General features: G+C 42.2%; 1 protein-coding gene across 1 annotated transcript in view; it reads left to right on the top strand.

Annotated features, from left to right (window-relative positions):
- The window catches only part of dhx35 (DEAH-box helicase 35), a 111139-nt gene that overhangs the window by 7412 nt on the left and 84258 nt on the right, over positions 1 to 19469 (top strand). The window contains exons 2-5 of the mRNA XM_059980829.1: positions 1713 to 1846; positions 8323 to 8415; positions 15180 to 15257; positions 19313 to 19417. Coding sequence (XP_059836812.1) covers positions 1713 to 1846; positions 8323 to 8415; positions 15180 to 15257; positions 19313 to 19417 — 410 coding nt within the window. The remainder of the gene's footprint in view (positions 1 to 1712; positions 1847 to 8322; positions 8416 to 15179; positions 15258 to 19312; positions 19418 to 19469) is intronic.

The following is a 19469-nucleotide window of genomic DNA, read 5'->3' as shown; positions in this document are numbered from 1 at the left end:
GAATTGATTTTGAAATGTTTTAATGAATGAAATAAGCCAGTCTGTTTGAACTCAGCAGGTTCTCTACACTAGGAATATTACTAGTTAGATTTTTTTCTCCATGAACTTAATTCAATTAGGGCATTAAGGTGGGTTCCTAGTTTTTCTCCATGGGAGTGTAGTGGTTAGTGTGATGCTATTACAGTTTGGCTGGCGGAGTACAGAGTTCAGTTCTGGTATCCTATGTAAGGAAGTTCATACATTCTTTACGCGAGCGCGTAGGTTTCCTTCGGGTGCTCCGGTTTCCTCCCACATTCTAAAGACGTATTGGTTATTAGGTTAACTGGTCATTGTAAATTGTCCTGTGATTAAGCTAGGGTTAAATGGGTGGGTTGCTGGGCAGTGTGGCTCATTGGGCCAGAAGGGCCTGATTTGCACTTTATTTCTAAATCAATAAAATAAATTTTACTCATAAATAAATCTTACTTGCAACTGTATCACAGGCATCATATACGGAGCATTGATAAGAAAAATCTAAATTAAACATAAATTATACACAATTTTTACAAGTAAGAACACAATTAAAACAAATAAAATTTGTTTTAGTACCAAGTGGTCATAGTGTTGTCAAACTGAAGAGATTAGGATTTTTCTAGTTAGTTTGAGAACTAAATGGTTGAGGGAAGTAGCTATTCTTAAACACGGTGGGGTAGGACTACAGGCTTTTGTATATCCAGCCTGATGGTCGCTGTGAGATTACATGGCCTGAATGATGGGGATCTTTAATGATGGTTGGAGTGATGTGCCCATGTTTTATTGAGCTCAGTCCACCGATTACTGCAGTAGTGGCGTAGACAGGATCTTGGATAGATGTCGCATCCAAATCCTTTAGTGCAGGACTGTCAGCACAGATTTTGAGCTCAGCTCTCTGAAGAGGGGATTCAAAGCCTTCTGTCTTAGAGGTCATGAGTTAAAAGTGAAAAGTTTAAGGGGAACATGAGGGGAAATTGTTTTACTCAGAGGCAGAACGAGCTGCCAGCACAAGTGATGCATGCAAGCTCGATTTCAACATTTAACAGATGTTTGGATAGGTACATGGACGGTAGGGATATGGAAAGCTCTGGTCCTGGTGCAGGTCGATAGGAGTAGCCAGTTTAAAGGGCTTGGCATGGACTAGATGGGCCAAAGAACCTGCTTCTGTGCTGTGCTTTTCTATGACTCTGTGGCCATCAGTGCTACCAATTATGCCTCTGATGATATTCTTGACATTCACACAACATTCCCAGTTGCCTCAGGGTAAGGAATGAGCGGTTCAAGCAAAAATTCTAGCTTCATTTTCTGTTCTGTATGGAGTATTAAAGTCCAGGCATTTTCTAAGCTGTGACCATTGTTAGCCTGTGTTTCTGCAAGATAAGAATAAAATAGCTTTCTATCAATATTTTCTAATTTATAGGCCAGAGACATTGATGTAGATTCGTACATCAAAACAACTCTGATGGTAACCCAAGGGAAAAGGGAATGCATTTTTTAACTTCCCTTTTTCTTTCATCAAAGTCACAGGTGCTTCCTCCAATGGGCATAATCAGGGGTTCCCGACCTTTGTCATGCCACGGACCCTATCATGAACTGAGTGGTCCGTGGACCCCAGGTTGGGAACCCCTGGATAGTACTTGCTGAAATGATTTATTTGGATTTTTAAAAATGTAGATTAATGATTTTACTTGACTACTTAGGCACAGAGGGTCCTGGTCTGGGTATATCTGAAGAACGAATCAGTTCTGCAGAAGCGAGTGGAACCACAGTGATTTACAACCGATATGCTTCCCTCTCCATAGAGCAGCAGAGGCAAAAGCTGCCTATCTTTAAGGTATAAAAATATATTTTTGCTGATATTGATGTTTAAAAATCCTGTTACTAATCTCATTCTTTATTTTTTTTCTGTTACCTTTTCATTATTTTTTCTCAATAAAGATGTTAAATGCATTTATGTATTTCCAGTGAAGCAAAAATAAATTATATGAAGTAGAACTCATTCACGTAATATCTTAAAATGTTCCCGCGTAAATGTGCTTCACATGCAAATGAAGAGCAGGAAGCCTAATTGCATGGAGTTTCAAGTGTTTATTTTGTGTACAGCAGTATTTAACAATGAATAGTGAGGTAGTTGTTGTTGGTTTGGACATTGGGATAACCCCTTGTCCCTTGTATTTCAAATACACAGTAGCATAGTGGTTAGCACAATGCTTTACAATGTAGGCAACATGGGTTCAATTCCCACCACTGTCTGTAAGGAGGTGGTGTGTTCTCCCTGTGCTTTGGTTTCCCCCCACAGTCCAAAGATGTACCAGTTGGTAGGTTAATTGGTCACTGCAAATTATCCCATGATTAGGCTAGGATTAAATCAGAGGATTGCTGGGCGGTGAGCTGGAAGGGCCAGTTCTGCACTGTATCTCAATGATAAATAATGGATCTACTCTGATAATAAATTTTACTTTGAACTTTGTACTTTAGAACTTTGAAATAATGCCCTAGGTCTCTAACATTCAGCAGAATGGAAAGATGAGATCTTACCTTAACCTTTGGTCTAGTTTAACAGTTGATTTAGAATCTAGATTATCTGTCTCTTATCTGGTAGCACCCTCACCTCACAAGGTTAAGAGTTCAAGTTCCACAGACCAAGGAAATTGAGGTCTAGCACCAAGAGAGTGCTGCAGAGTCAGAGATGCTACTTCTTCATTGAGACATTAAACAACATGTCCATTGAAGTGGATGGCAAAGGACCCATACTCTCACTACTACCATTGGGCAGGGGGTAATGCTCAGTGTAAATCTGAAGATTAATTTCAAGTGGGCCACTGGATTTGACTGCATTATTTTCAGGGATTTTAGATTATAATCTTCTTTGAAGTAGACGGAAATCATGCAAAACGTATCATCATAAAAGGACTGGTTCTCTGAGGGACTCTAGTGGCAAGATGTCAGTGTTACAGTAGTTCAGGGGTTCCCAGCCTTTTTTGTGTCATGGACCCTTGGCACAAGGGGTCGGTGGGTCCCAGGTTGGGAACCTCTTCTTGGTAGAGTGATTCCAGTAACGTTTTTACTACTTGTGCTTGTTCTTGAGATCATTTTGTTAGCAATTTGTTTTTCCACTTTACATGCTGTGAATTTCATTTTAGAATGCACCTCACACCCAATAAGTGTTAATATAACAGATCTCACATTTCTATATTTCCTTATGATGTAGCGAGGATGTTTCCTATGAAGTGGGAGGTCTAAGTCCGGAGGACACAGCCTCAAAATAGAGGGGCGTCCATTTAGAATGGAAATGAGGAGGAATTTTTTCAGCCAGAGAGTGGTGAATCTGTGGAATTCAATGCCACGGGCAGCTGTGGAGGCCAAGTCATTGGGTATATTTAAGGCAGAGGTTGACAGAATCTTGATTAATAAGGGCATGAAAGGTTATGGGGAAAAAAGGTGGGATGTTGTGGCTGAGAGGGAAATGAATCGACCATATGAGATGGCTGAGCAGACTCGATGCACCAAATGCCCTGATTCTCTAACCCTGCACCTATATCTTATGTGTTATGTCCTTGGGATATGGGAGAAATCCTATGCAGTCACAGAAATGAAGTGCAAAACTCCACACAGGCAAAAGTGAAGGGCAGGATTGAACCAAGGTCACGGAGGCTGTGAGGCAGCAGTTCTTCTTGTCACACCACCCTGACAGAGATCTCTTTTAGCAGATGTGAGATTGCTGAAGAATTTATCCACACGTGTTGTTGAATATCACATTAAATACCCAACTGAAGTGATTTTCCTATTTGTGCTCAGATAATATACTGGTGCTAGTGCAATCACTCAACCTGAGTATGATGTTCTCCCTTGGGGTCCTGTGCCCAGCACGTAAGTCAGTTACGAAGAAAGCATGCAGCGCATCTACTTCCTCTGGAGTCCGGGGAAACTCAGCATAACATTTAAAACTTCGACAGCCTTCTATAGATGTGTAGATTGGCTGCATCACAGCCTGGTATGGGAACACCAATGTCTTTGAATGGAAAATCCTACAAAAGGTAGGGGATTCAGCCCAGTACATCACGGGTAAAGTACTCCCAACCGTTGAGCACATCTACGTGAAACACTGCCGTCAGAAAGCAGCATTCCTGATCAGAGATCCCCAATACCCAGGTCAGGCTCTCTTCTCACTGTTTCCATAAGGTAAAAAGTACAAAGGCCTCAAGATTCTTACCACCAGGTTCAAGAAGTATTACTACTCCTCAGTCATCAAGCTCTTGAATAAAAGGAGATAATTTCACTCACTTGCCCATCCGTTGAGATGTTCCCACAACACATCATCTCACTTTAAGGGCTCTTCATCTTGTTATTGCATGTTCTTGTTATTTATTGCTATTTACTTATATTTGAATGTGCACAGTTTGATGTCTTTTGCACTCTGATTGATCTTGCTCTAGATTTGCTGAGTATGTCCACAGGACAGTGAATCTCAGGGTTGCATATGGTGACATAGATGTGCTTTGATAATAAATTTATTTTGAAGTCTGTGGCAACTCGGAGAGTAATCACAATCCTTCAATTATTTCCCTGCAAACTATATTCCCTACCCCTATTCTTCTTTCATCTGTCTGTGCTCGGGGGTGGGGGGGGGGGTTCACAGTGACCTATCAACCAGTTGATCTCTGTGGTTGTGAAGAACAGCTGGTCACAGTGCTGAAGTCAGGTTTGAACGAACCCCTTCACTGGAACTGTGAGTCAGCCGCAGTACTACTGTGCTAACGTCAATGAAATTTCTAAAACATTCCTGTAAATCATTGAAGTAAATATATTTTGTCAAGGAAATACAAGCAAAATAACCTGGTAAATCCCCCAGAAACACATTTTCTCCTCACTTCTCATATTTATGGTTCTGCATCTTGATGTGTGCAGTATGTGCATTTTTAACTTTGGGCCATAAATTCAACTTTGCCTGAAGATGGCGCTCTTTGCTGAGGCTTCAATGTGAGACTTTTGGTCCGTGAGTCTGGTTAATTAGAGAGCCATCTCAACTGAATGTTCTTTTGAGATGAAGTGCACCTCCCCACACATAAATCTCCACAGATACACATATTCTTCCCCCCCCCCCACACACACACACACACACACACACACACACACACACACACTCACTCTAACAGCTTCTTTCTTCCTCAGCCCATTAATGATTAAATTGTGACTAAAATGTTAAAGGTATTAGGATCTTTTCTACTGATGTACAAAGCTAAACATAGGACATATAGAACAGTACAGCACAGGAACAGGTCCTTCTGTTCAAAATGTCTATGCCAAACATGATGCTGAATTAAACTAAATCTCTTCTGCCTGTACATTGTCCATATCCTTCCATTCCCTGTTTTATAGATGTTCAGAAGCTCAAAGAAAATTTAATAGTAAAGTACAGACCAAGGCCCTCTGTTGGTCAGGGTCAAGCGTGGATGTTATGTCTTAGTTGTCTACATTGTCGCCGTCAGTCGATGCGCTTGCCAGGGCGGTATGATGTGGAGGACAAACTGTTGCCTTGTAGCAAACTTCTCCTCGCCAAGCAGCTGATGAACCCAAGGAATGGCAGAGAATGATATGGTCTGATGCCAGTGGAGCTGCCAGTCAGCATTGAACTCAACATGGGCTACTTTAGGGACTTCAGCTCCGTATTTTCCCCTCTGGATTTACCCCCGAAGCCTTCCCCATGAGGGGTATAGCTGCGAGGCAGCGGAAGTTTGAGATCAGAGTTTTCCTTCTAGGTAAGCTGCCAACCACGGCTAATGAGCCCCATCCAAAGTACGTATCTGTCACCATTTTTCTACCCTGAGATTTGTTTTCCTGCAGACATTCACAGTGGAACAAAGAAATGCAGTAGAATCAATTAAAAACTGCACGCAAACAAAGACTGACAATCAACCCATGTGGAAAAGAAGACAATTTGTGTAAATACAGAAAGAGAACACGATAGATAGATAGATAGATAAAAGAATAGGAGTTGTTGGATCCTTGAAAGTGAATCTATAGTTGTGATATCAATTCCACAGATTCACCACCCTTTGGCTAAAGAAACTGCTCCTTGTCTCTGTTCTAAAGAGATAGCCTTGTATTTTGAGGCTGTGCCCTCTGGTCCTAGACTCCTCCACTGTAGGAAACATTCTCTCCACATTCACTCTAGCCATGAAAGGGTTAAGGTATAGGAGCATTTGATGTGTCTGGGCTTGTCTGTGCTGGAGTTCAGCAGAATGAAAGGAGATTTCATTAAAACCAATCAAAGACAAGGCCATCCCAATAGAAAAGGGATTTCTTTAGCCATAGGGTGGTGAATCTGTGGAATTCATTTCCACAGATGTCTGTGGAGGCCTAGTATTAGGAAAATTTAAAGTGGAGGTTGATAGGTTCTTGAAGAGTAAAAGTTCAAAGGTTACTGGGAGAGGGCAGGAGACTGGGGTGAGAGGTATAATAAATCAGCCATGATGAAATGACAGATTAGATCAATGGGCTGAATGGCTTGCTCCCAAGTCTTATATTTTTATATATCGGGCTGCAGAGTGTCGTGTCCACACACTGAATGGATGTATATTGTATTGTTACCCCCTCCTCCCACCCACCACCACCACCATCTGCATTTGATCTCCTGGTGAAGAGGATGTTTCAAAATCAGTGAATTCATTGATTCAGATTTAGATTTATTTATCACATGTACATCAAAACATACTGTGGAATGTGTTGTCTGTGTTAACTCAAGGATGTGCTGGGGACATCTTGCAAATGTTGCCACACATTCCAGTGCCAACACAGCGTGTTCACAATATTTATTAAGCTAAACTGAAAGAACTACAAAAAAATTGTTGCCTTATCTTTTAAAAGAAAGATTGAATTTGTATTTATATATTTCCTTCCATAAATTAAGGGTGTTCCAAATACTCAGTTTTATTGTAGAAATGAGCAACATTATAAATTGGTAAAATTAGCAAATTGGGTTTACGTGCACGGAAGTACCATCCACACAGATCATTACATCAGTGCTTTGAGGTAGTACGATAGAAAATATTAATAGAATTAAGAGTTCCAGGGAGCACAATGGCATAGCAGTTAGCATAACAATTTATAATGCCAGGGATAGGAAGATTGGAGTTCAATTCCTGCTGCTGTCTGTAAGGACTTTGTATGTTCTCCCCATGACTGCTTGGGGTTCCTCTGGGTGTTCCCGTTTCCTCCCACATTCCAAAGACGGACGAGTTAGGGTTAGTAAGTTGTGGGCATGTTTTATCAGTACTGGAAGCGTGGTGGACTTGAAGCTGCCCCCAGTACATCCTTAAACTACGTTGGCTGTTGATGCAAATAACACATTTCCCTGTATGTTAAAATGTTCATGTGACAAATAAAACTAAAATAAATAAATAAATAAAACTAATCTTCATCTTTCAATTACAGAGAAAGATGATAAAGATAAAGAGAAAGATTACAGACAATAAGGTGCAAGGCCATAACGAGGTAGATTGTGAGGCCAAGAATCCATCTTAGAGTACTAGGGAGCTATTCAATAGTCTTATAACAGTGTCTAGATGCTGTATCTGAGCCTGTGATAGGTGCTTTTGGATTATTGTATCCTCTGCCCAGTTGGAGTGGGGAGAGGAGAGAATAGGGTGCGTGAGGTCTTTGATTATACTGGCTGCTTTACCGAGGCGGCAAGAAGCACAGACAGAGTCCATAGAGAATAGGCTTATTTCCCTGATGTGAATATCATGCTGGTTTCTGTGACTATAGCTGGCTCCAGGTAACCCTGACCCTTTGTGTCAGGTGCACTGAGTGATCTCAGTGTGAGGTGAGCAGAGAAGACTCATGCACACATTGATGACACAGAAATGGAGCCTTTTCAGTTCATCCTAAAAGTCCCAAAACTTTGAGGAATAGCTACAGCAGTTAATCCAACTTACTTCCTGATTCCCCACAGTCCTCAAAATCGCATATCACAATGTGACTGCATTCCTCTTCCTGGGCTTCTGGAATATGCCACAGTCGTTCGATAGAATACATTTCCTCACTCAAATTCCAAAATATTCCAGCAATAACTGAAGTTGCAAAGGAATGTTTTCTTTTATTACATAGGACTTGAATGTGGTGGTAAATCAAATTCTATGATTCAGACAAGTTATAATCAGTTAGTGGTAATAAATCTGTTGTTAAGACCTGGAGTCTGATTCTGTTTTCTCCCAGAATGCTGTGGATTTGATACACAATCTCACAGTACAAATGGGGCAATGAAGAAGGAGAAGTGATTATTTATGGGTTTGTTTTCTCTTGTTTTAGCACAGAAATCATATCCTGTACTTGGTGGAGAACTATCAGACATTGGTGATAGTAGGTGAAACAGGATGTGGAAAGAGCACTCAGATTCCTCAGGTTGGTAACAGCTCACCATGATATTTTCCTAACCTTTCAGTTTTGAAAAATTGTAAACTTGCAAACACCAAAGAACATTTCATCCTCAAAAGCACTAATCTGTGTAGTTTCATTCCTGTGGTCTGAGCAAGAGATAAAATTTTATTTTAATTGCAGTTGACTGTTGCAGCTATAATTTTGGAGCAAGTGATTCATTATCAATTAGGTTCACTTGGAAGCTGGATGTTCTCTGGTTTTCAGAAAAGCCTTGCTAAAGTCTTTATCTATTTGCCTGCCTTCATCGATCTTGGTCACCTCTTTAATAAACTCAATCAGATTCATAAGGCATGCACAAAGCCATGCTGACTATCCCTAATAGGTTTTTACCTTTACAAATGCAAATAAATCCTATTGCTCAAAATCTATTCCTATTCTTTAGGGCTGGCACAGTAGTGTCATTTCCTGCCGCTGCCTGTAAGGAGTTTATACGTTCTCCCTGTGTCTGTGTGGGTTTTCTCCTGGTGTTCGGGTTTCCTCCCACAGTTCACCGATGTTCCAGTTGGTAGGTTAATTGGTCATTGTAAATTGTCCCATGATCCACTTTTTAAGAAAGGAGGAAGGCAGCAGAAAGGAAATTATAGACCAATTAGCCTGATTTCAGTGTTTGGGAAGATGTTGGAGTCAACTGTTAGGAGTACTTGGTGACACAGGACAAGATAGGACAAAGTCAGTATGGTTTCCTTAAGGGAAAATCCTGCCTGACAAACCTGTTGGAATTCTTTGAGGAGGTTACAAGTAGGATGGATAAAAGAGATGCAGTGGATGCTACATATTTGGACTTTCAGAAGGCCTTTGACAAGGTGCCACACATGAGGCTGCTTATTAAGTTAAAAGCCCATGGTATTACAGGAAAGTTACTAATGTGGTTAGAGCATTGGCTGATTGGAAGAATTGGGACTACTTTTTATGCTGTATATAAATGACTCAGATGATGAAATAGCTGGCTTTGCTGCCAAGTGTGCAGATGATACGAAGACTGGTGGAGGGGCAGGTGGTGTTGATGAAAGAGATAGGATACAGTATGATTTAGACAGATTAGGACAATAAAGTGGCAAATTAAATATAATGTTGGAAAATGCATAGTCATGCACTTTGATAGTAGAAACAAATGTGTGAACTATTTTATAAACGGGGAGAAAATCCAAAAATCTGAAAAGCAAAGGGACTTGGGAGTCCTTGTACAGAACACCCTAAAAGTTAACTTTCAGGTTGAGTCAGTGGTGAGGAAGGAAAATGAAATGTTAGCATTCATTTCAAGAGGTCTAGAATACAAGAGCAGGGATGTGATGCTGAGGTTCTATGAGTCATTGGTGAGGCCTCACCTTGAGCATTGTGAACAGTTTTGGGCTCTTCATCTTAGGAAAGATGTGCTGACATTGGAGAGGGTCCAGAGGAAGTTCTCAAGGGTGATTCCAGGAATTAAGGGGTTATCATATGGGGAACATTTGATGGCTCTGGGTCTGTGCTCACTGGAATTCAGAATGATGAAGGGGATCTCAATGAATGTTGAAAGGCATAGACAGAGTAGATGTGGAAAGGATGTTTCCCAGTTGGCTCCTCGCAGGCGGGCTATGAGGGCCGACTTCAGGTGACGGTGGAAACGCTCCACTAGCCCGTTCGACTGTGGGTGGTAGGCAGTTTTGTGGTGCAGCTGAGTCCCCAAAAGGTTGGCCATAGCTGACCACAGGCTGGAGGTGAACTGGGCGCCTCTGTCGGAGGTAATGTGGGCCGGTACACCAAAGCGAGATATCCAGGTGGTGATCAGGGCTCGGGCGCAAGATTCAGAGGTGGTGTCGGTGAGCGGGACCGCCTCTGGCCATCTTGTGAACCGGTCCAAGATAGTCAGGAGGTGCCGCGCTCCGCGCAACACTGGCAGGGGGCCCACAATATCCCGGCCTGCGTACCCAAAGACCTGCAGAACTGTAAGTTTGTGTTTGTACGAAGGGGCAGCCATCGGCCACCGCTGCAGCGGCCATACGAGGGGCCGTTTATGGTGCTCCGGAACAACGGGTCCACGTTCGTGCTGGACGTTGGGGGGAAAGAGGAGGTTTTCACGGTGGACCGCCTCAAACCAGCCCATGTGGACCTGGCGCAACCGGCCGAGTTTCCGGCACCTCGGCTCAGAGGCCGACCTCCCAAGCAGGTTCTGGCCCAGACTGTGGACATTGGGGGGTGTATCGCTGGTTCTGGGGGGGGGGTGTTATGTGGCGACCCATTTCCTGGCACATCCGAACTGGCTCACAATTAGATAGCCTACGGGGGTTTGCGAGCACAGAGCTTTGGAGCCTCTGCGCCACGGGGGGCTGGTTGAGGGAGGCTTAAAAGTGAGGCTGAGGATTTGGCGAACGTGGAATTGGGCTTCGGCTTGCTGGAACCATAGGTTCGGTCGCTGTGTCCAGAAACCCGGCAGTTTCAACGAAACCGCATGAACAGAGGTAGCATCGGTCATTTCTGGTCCGTCGGGGTCACCAATTGTTTGGACCGTCGGGGTCACCAATTATAGCGGTGTGCTACATGCAGCTCTAAAATTACGACACGGAGTCGGTAACTGCAGTCGAAGGAAAAACTTTATTCGAAATCCTCAGCCTCACTTTTAAGCCTCCCTCAACCTGCCCCCCCGTGGCGCAGAGGCTCCAAAGCTCTGTGCTCACAAACCCCTGTAGGCTATCTAATTGTGAGCCGGTTCGGATGTGCCAGGAAATGGGGTCCATTCAAAACAGAGATGTGGAGAAATTTCTTTAGACAGAGAGTGATGAATTTGTGGAATTTGTCGCCACGCGCAGCTGTGGAGGCCAGGTCATTGGGTGTATTTGAGGCAGAGATTGATGGGTTCTTGATTGGACATGGCATCAAAGGTTGTGGGGAGAAGACCGGGAACTGAGGTTAAGGAGGAGAAAAAAAAAGAATAGCCATGATTGAATGGCAGAGCAGACTCGATGGGCCAGGTGGCCTAATTCAGCTCCTGTGTCTTATGGTCTTATGATTGGGCTAGGATTAAATCGGGGCTTGCTTGGTGGTGCACCTTAAAGGGCAGGAAAAATTATTCTGCATGGTATCTCAATCAGTAAATAAATAGACAAACTTTACAGCCACTGATATAAGATTCACTTGCCTGTAGCCAGGTATAAACCCACCCGACTTACACCTGCTACCCTTTATAAATGAAGGTACAATGTTATTTAGTTTATTTAAAGTTACAGCATGGTAACAGGCCCAATGAGCCTGTGCCATCCAGTTACACCCACGTGACCAATTAACCAACTAACCCATATGTCTTGGGAATATAGGGGAAAACTGGAGCATCCAGAGGAAACCTGGGCATACAAATTCCTTACAGACAGTGGCACAGTTGAACCCAGGTTGCTGGCACTGTAACAGTGTTATTTAAGCTACTACACCACCTTCCTGTGAAATAATTCCATGCTCCCTGTACCAAATAAAGTGGCCGCTGAGTGCATATTCATGGTCTTCTGCTGCTGGAGCCCATTTATTTCAAGGCTTGACATACGTACCATTTTTGCATGCCACTGTTCTGTTGCATCTTTATTTGAGTTACTTTCGCCTTCTTGTTAACTTGAACCAGTCCGGCTGTTCTCCTCTAAACTCTCTCATTATCAAGGCATTTTCACCCACAGAACTGCCTTTCACTGGATACTTTTAATGTTTTTCCCACCAATGTCTGTAAACTCTACAGACTGTGCAAACCCCAGGAGATCATTCTGGTGTTTGGTCTGAACAGCAACTGAAGTTCTTGACCATGTCTGCATGCGTTTATGCACTGGGTTGCTGCCACACGATTGGCTGATTAGATACTTACATTAACGAGGAGGTATACATTTACACCTAAGAAAGTGGCTACCGAGTGTAGACAGGAGAGGATGTTTCTGCAGTGTAGTGCTGGGAAATCCAGCAAGATGGGGCATCATCACTGGGCACCAGCAACAAGGTATAAGAACATAAGAAAATAGGACCAGGAGTAGGCCATCTGGCCCCTGGAGCCTGCTCCACCATTCAATAAGATCATGGACTGATCTACCTGCCTTTTCCTCATAACCCTTAAATCCCTTACTGTGCAAAAATTTATCCAACCTTTTTTCTTAAATGTATTTACTGTGATGACAGACATGATAGCACCTGTCGCTCAGTAAGCCAGAGTTTGTTTGTTAGCCCTACATGTGCAAGAATCTAACCTGTACTGAAATGTACAGTACAGTCGGCCCTCCTTATCCGCGAGTTCCGCATGCGCGAATTCAACCAACTGCACATTGAGAAAACTCGGAAGTGCTCTTCCAGCACTCGTAGCTCGAGCATTATTCGCCTCGCATCTTGTTCGTTCACTACTTTGTTCCTGTGAAAAAATGGCTCTTGAAAAGCAACCTCTCGCTGAGAAAGTAGAAATATCAGATCTGTTGAAAAGTGACATGCCGCTTTCTGAAGTGGGCCGTAAGGTCGGTAAGAACGAATGGAGCATTCACACAACAATGCAGAAAGAAGCTGAAATTCGTGTAAGTGTTAGTGCTGCCCCTACAATGGCAAAAATGGTCTCTCTGGTTCGTGATAAAGTGCTTGCGAAGACTGAGAAAGCATTAAGTGTGTGGCTAGAAGACATGTCACAGAAGCATATCCCTGTCGATGGCCAAATTATACATGAAAAAATCTTAGTCTCTATGAGCACTACTGTGACGGGGTTGATGAGAGAAAAGAGTTTAAGGCTAGTAAAGGATGGCTGGCTGGCTATGTAAAGCGCTACAGCCTCAAGAACATAAAAATCATGGGAGAATTGGAGTCTCGTTCATTTGTGTTGTGAGTGAGAGGAACATGTACAGTTTTTTTTCTTGTCAATATTCCCTAGACAAAACAGTGTAACAACTATTTACATAGCATTTCCATTGTATCAGGTGTTATTTCTGTAATCTAGAGATGATTAAAAGTTTTACTCGTTGTTTGATCATTGTTCGCCTTGTGTCTCGTCCATTTGCTGCTTGTGTTGTGAGTGAGAGAGGAACATGTACAGTTTTTCTTGTCAATATTCCCTAAACATTACAGTATAACAACTATTTACATAGCATTTACATTGATTTAGGTATTATAAGTAATCTAGAGAGATTTAAAGTATACGGGAAGATGTGTGTAGGTTATATGCAAATACTATGCCATTTTATATAAGGGACTTGAGCATCCACATTTTTTGGTATCCGTGGGAGGTCCTAGAACCAATCCCTAGTGGATAAGGAGGGCCAACTGTACTTAGCAAAAGCCTTAGGCGTATAGACAGAGAGATTGGGTGCCTAAAATCTTTAGCACAATACTGTATTTACTAATGTGGAGTGGGGAGTGAGTTTGTAAATCTGGTGGGAGCAAAGGAAGTAGGGAATAGCAAAGGTCAAGCGTCATGGGAGGGGTGTGGATCAGGAAGCAGAGGAGTGCCATGGGTGGGGGAGAGGCGTGGTTGCAACATTGGGTTTATTGATCACTACAGAATGTCTCTCTGGTGCTTCCTGTTCTCTCCCCTCTCTCTTCCCCTTTTCACAACCATGATTTCCCCTCTCCCTGCCCCCTTCCCACTCTCAGACCATGATAGAGACCCACATCTCAATCAGGTCTATCATTGCTCACATATCTCATGAAATATGTTTTTCTTTTGCAGTAGCAGCAATACAATGCAATACATAACATTTCTACTGTAAAAGGCTGAAAATCAGCAGTCTGGATTTACTCCATATTGGGAGAGCTAAAACTGACAAGGCATGGGTGTGGAACAAATTGGATCAGGGTTTGAAAAGCACAGACACAATGGGCCAGATAGCCTTTTCTATATTCCAAATCTGAGTGTAAAACTTTACAGACACGAGAGATTCTGCAGATGCAGGAAATCCAGAGTAACACATACAAAATGCTGGAGGAACTCGGCAGGTCAGACAGCATCAAAGGAAATGAATAAACAGTTTGGACTGCTTATTTTGGAGCAGAAGGTAGAATAAGAAGGGGGGAAGGGGAAGGATTACAAGCTAGTTATCACCTAGCTTTTACTGGTGTATGTTCTACACGCAGTAGCCATTTTATTAGGCACACCTGATCATGTGGCAGTAACTCAACGCATAAAAACATACAGATATAGTCAAGAGGTTCAGTTGTTGTTCAGACCAAACATAAGAATGGGGAGGAAATGTGATCGAAGTCACTTCGACTGTGGAATGATTGTTGGTGCCAGATGGGGAGTTTGAATGTCTCAGAAACTGCTGATCTCCTGGGATTTTCACGTACAACAGTCTTGGAGTTTACAAAGAACAGTGCAAAAAACAAAAAAAAACATCCATTGTATTGCAATTCTACAGTGAAAAATGCCTTGTCTCAGTGAGAGAGGTCAGAGGAGAATGGCCAGACTGATTCATGCTGACAGGAAGGCAGTGGTAACTCAACTACCTACACTATAAAACAGTGGTGTGCAGTAAAGCATCTCTGAATGCACAACAAGTCAAACCTTGAAGTGGAAGGGCTACAGCAGCAGAAGACCATGAACATGCAGTCAGTGGCCACTTTATTAGGTGCCTGTTTTATCTAATAAAGTGGCCACTGTTTGTAGTTTAGATGTTGATTTTCAACAGGGAAGTATTTCATTTTTGCTGCGACTTCCACAGAAAACCCTCAAAAAGGTGAGCTGTGTAAAGACGCATCTTTCACAAACTGACACCTTCAGTCTCACCTCTCTTCTCACTTGCACACAGTATCTGTTAGAAGCTGGCTGGACTGCGGAGGGACGAGTGATTGGCGTGACACAGCCTCGCAGGGTTGCTGCAGTTTCGGTAAGTAGCTTTCTCTTGAGCAAATAACCACAGGACCTTATCAGAAAATCTGCCCTTACTTTGGAAAACCCACAGTTATCTCTTGAACTGAAACCTTACAGATTTGTGCAGTGGTGTGTGCATAATATGTTGCAGCTTCTGTGCACTTATAAATTTACAATCACGTGTAGTACATGTCAACTTAGTTGGGAAAGTGATTTATGTAAATAAAGCCTTGAGATTCTAAATTGAAGAAAGACCAATTTTGTTGTTTCAGAAATGATCTGGTAAGTGTGGATTGGGACAGGCTGTTTTCTGGCAAAGGTGTACTTGGAAAGTTGGAGGCCTTAAAAAAAATAAATTTTGAGAGTACAAAACTTGTATATGCTTATCAGAGTAAAAGATAAAGATAACAACTGTTGGGAATCTTGGTTTTCAAGAGATGTTGTGACCCTGGTTAAGGGAGAAACAAGGTGCATTGTAGGTATAGGCAAGTAAGGAAAAATGAAGTGCTTATGTAGTATAAGAAATGCAGGAGCCCTAGCAGAGATATTTAAAACATCCTTAGCGACAGGAGAGGTACCAGGGGATTAGAGGATAGCTAATGTTGTTCTGCAGTTTAAAAAAGATTCTAAGCATAAACCAGGAAATTATAGGCCGGTGAGTCTGACATCAGTTATGGGAAAGTTATTGGAAGGTATTCTTAGGGACCAGATATATAAGTTTGGATTGACATGGACTGACATGGCATGGCTTTGTGTGTTGTAGATCATGTCTAACCAATCTTATAGAGTATTTCCAGGAAGTTACCAGGATCGTGGATGGAGGCAAGCTGTGTATGTTGTCTACATTGACTTTAGTAAGGCATTTGACAACGTCCTGCATGGAAGGATGATCGAGAAGTTTCAGTCACTTGGCATTTAGAGTGAGACAGTAAATTGGATTTATGGGAGAAGCCAGAGAGTGGTAGTAGAGGTTTGCCTCTCTGACTGGAGGCTTGTGACTAGTTTGTGCTGCAGGGATCGATGTTGGGTCCTTCATTGTTTGTCATCTGCATCAATGATCTGGATAATAATGTGGTTAAATTTGCAGATGACACCCAAGATTTGGGTGTGGTGGACAGTGAGGAAGGCTATCATAGTTTGCAGAGGGATCTGGAAAAATGGGCTGAAAAATGGCAGATAGAACTTAATACAGACAAGTATGAGGTTTTACACCTCAGTAGGACCAACCAGGGTGAGTCTTACACAGTAAACAGTAGGGCACTGAGGATCATAGTAAAACAAAGGGATCTAGGAATACAGGCCCGTAATTCAATGAAAATGTGTCACAGGTAGATAGGATTGTAAGGAAAGCCTTTGGCACATTGGCCTTTATAAACCAAAGTATTGAGTACAGAAGATAGGATGTTATGTTGAAGTTGTATAAGACATTGGTAAGGCCTAAATTGGAGTATAGTATGCAGTTTTGGTCACCTACCTACAGAAAAGATGTAAATAAGGTTGAAAGACTATAGAGGAAATTTACAAGGATGTTTCCGGGTCTGGAGGACCTGAGTTATAAGGAAAGATTGAATAGGTTAGGACTGTATTCTTTAGAACGTCGAAGATTAAGAGGAGATTTGATAGATTATGAGGGGTATAGATAGAGTAAGTTCATGCAGAATTTTTCCACTGAAGTTGGGTGGGACTTCATCCAGAGTTCATGGGTTAAGGGTGAAAGGTGAGAAGTTTAAGGGGAACGTGAGAGGTAACATCTTCACTCGGGGTCGTGAGAGTGTGGAATGAGCTGCCATCATGTGGTTCATGCAAGCTCAATTTTAATGTTCAAGAGAAGTTTGGCTAGGTAGATGGATAGTAGGAATAATGAGGAAATGGTCCCAGTGTTAGTTAATGGGAGTAAGTGGTTTAAATGGTTTCAGCATGGACCAGATGGGCCGATGGGCCAGTTTCTGTGATGTACTTCTCTATGACTATAAAATTAAAGTATAATATTAAAACTTATGGATGCTTCAAATTTTAGTATTATAATTAATATTGAGGAAGACCATGATGGCAAAGGTGGTGGAATAACTTTCCAAAGGCAATTATATAAATATATAAAAATGGAGGGCTATGTAGGAGGGAAGGGTTAGATAGGTCTTAGAGTCGGTTCAAAGTACTTATATGTCATTATATATAGTTCTGAGATTCATTTTCTTGCAGGCGTTCTCAATTAATCCATAGAATGATAACAGAATCAATGAAAGAACGCAACACTTGGGCATTCAACCAGTGTGCAAAAGACAACAAACTGCAAATCAAAAAGAAAGAAATAACAGTAATAATAATAAATAAGCAATAAATATCGAGAACATGAGATGAAGAGTCCTTGAAACTGAGTCCATAGGTTGTGGGAACATTTCAATGATGGGGGCAAGTGAAGTTGAGCGAAGTTATCCCCTTCGGTTCAAGAGTCTGATGGTTGAGGGGTAATAACTGTTCCTAAACCTGATGGTGTGAGTCCTGAGGCTCCTGTACCTTCTTCCTGATGACAGCAGGGAGAAGAGAGCATGTCCTGGGTTTTGGGGGCCCCTGATGATGGATATTGCTTTCCTGTGATAATACTCTGTGTAGTTGTGTTCAATGATGGAGAGAGCTTTACCTGTGATGAACTGGGCCGTATCCACTACTTCTTGAAGTATTTTTTTGTTCAAGGGCATTAGTGTTTCCATATCAGGCTATGATGCAGGCAGTACTCTCCACTATAGAAGTATTTATAAAAGGTCAGCACAACATCATTGGACCAAAGGGACTGTGCTGTACTGTGTACTGTTTTATGTTCTTAAATGCTTGTAGGAGAAAACATTCCAAAGTTATTGGGAAACAGAACAATAGGATTTGTTATAGGCTCTTCTTTGGAAAAAACATGTGCTCAGTGGGCCGAATGGCCAGTGTTTGTGCAACATCATTCATGCTGTCAAGAAAGAGAGGACCTAACACTCTTATTGTAGGAAAATTATCAAGTAATAAGGCCCTCTTCACACACTCTTGAGAACCTTCTTAAGGTGTACCTTTCTGATCAAGTTTTTTTTTACCTTTCTCCTTAGTTAGGTGAAATATTATGACTGTATTTGATTATTAGCAATACCACATAACTGCTTTTTGTTACTGGCCTAGATAACTTGCAGTGCTGGACAATGTATGTTTACATTGCCTGTAAACTCGTGATATCTTCTGCATACATACACTTTTCTTTTTATTATATCGCATCTCAAAGAATAAGATTTGCAGGCAGCAAACACAAAATGTTGGAGGATCTGTGAGTTCCTCCACCATTTTGTGTATGTTGTTCCGAATTTATCGTAAGTGTGGAATCTCTTGTCCAAAGCTCAATGTTCAAAGTAAATTTATTATCAAAGCATGTATTGATTGTTTGTTACATGTCATTTCGTATGACGTGGACGACCATGATTGCCTTGGGCAATTTATCTTCAGAAGTGGTTTGCCTTTGCTTTCTTCAGGACAGTGTCTTTACAAGGCAGGTGACCCCAACCATTATCAATACTCTTCAGATTTTGTCTGCCTGGCGTCAGTGGTAACATAACCAGGACTTTTGATCTGCACCAGCTGCTCATACGACCATCTGCCACCTGCTCCCCATGGCTTCACTTGACCCTGATTAGGGGGCTGAGCAAGTGCTACATCTTGCCCAAGGGTGGTCTACAGACTAGCAGAGGGAGGGAGCACCTTACACCTCCTTTAGTGGAGATGTAGCTCCACCCCACCACCCCCAAAGCACATGTATGTCACCATATACAACCCTGAGATTTGTTTTCTTGTGGGCATACTCTATAATTCCAAGAAGCATAATGGAATCAATTAAAGACCACACCCAACAGGATATACAAACAACCAATATGCAAAAGACAAAAAAAAACAAGCAATAAATATGGCAAACATAAGGTGAAGTGTCCTTGAAAGTGAGTCCATAGGTCATGGGAACAGTTCAGTGATGGGGCCAGTGAAGCTGAGTTAAGTGCGTTTAAGATCTGTGAGCACTTTATACCTGTTGATCTTGCTTCCTTTTATTTCTAGGTGGCAGGCCGAGTAGCAGAGGAACGAGGGGCATTGTTGGGTCATGAGGTTGGATATTGCATCCGTTTTGACGACTGCACAGATTCCCAAGCCACCAGAATAAAGGTAAGGTTTACTGTCAATGCTTGCCGCTGGGAAGGTGGCTGAAGTGGGGTGG

This window comes from Hypanus sabinus, chromosome 9, assembly GCF_030144855.1.
Source record: "Hypanus sabinus isolate sHypSab1 chromosome 9, sHypSab1.hap1, whole genome shotgun sequence".
NCBI classification, from domain to species: domain Eukaryota; kingdom Metazoa; phylum Chordata; class Chondrichthyes; order Myliobatiformes; family Dasyatidae; genus Hypanus; species Hypanus sabinus.
This window is presented reverse-complemented; position numbering and strand designations above follow the sequence as displayed.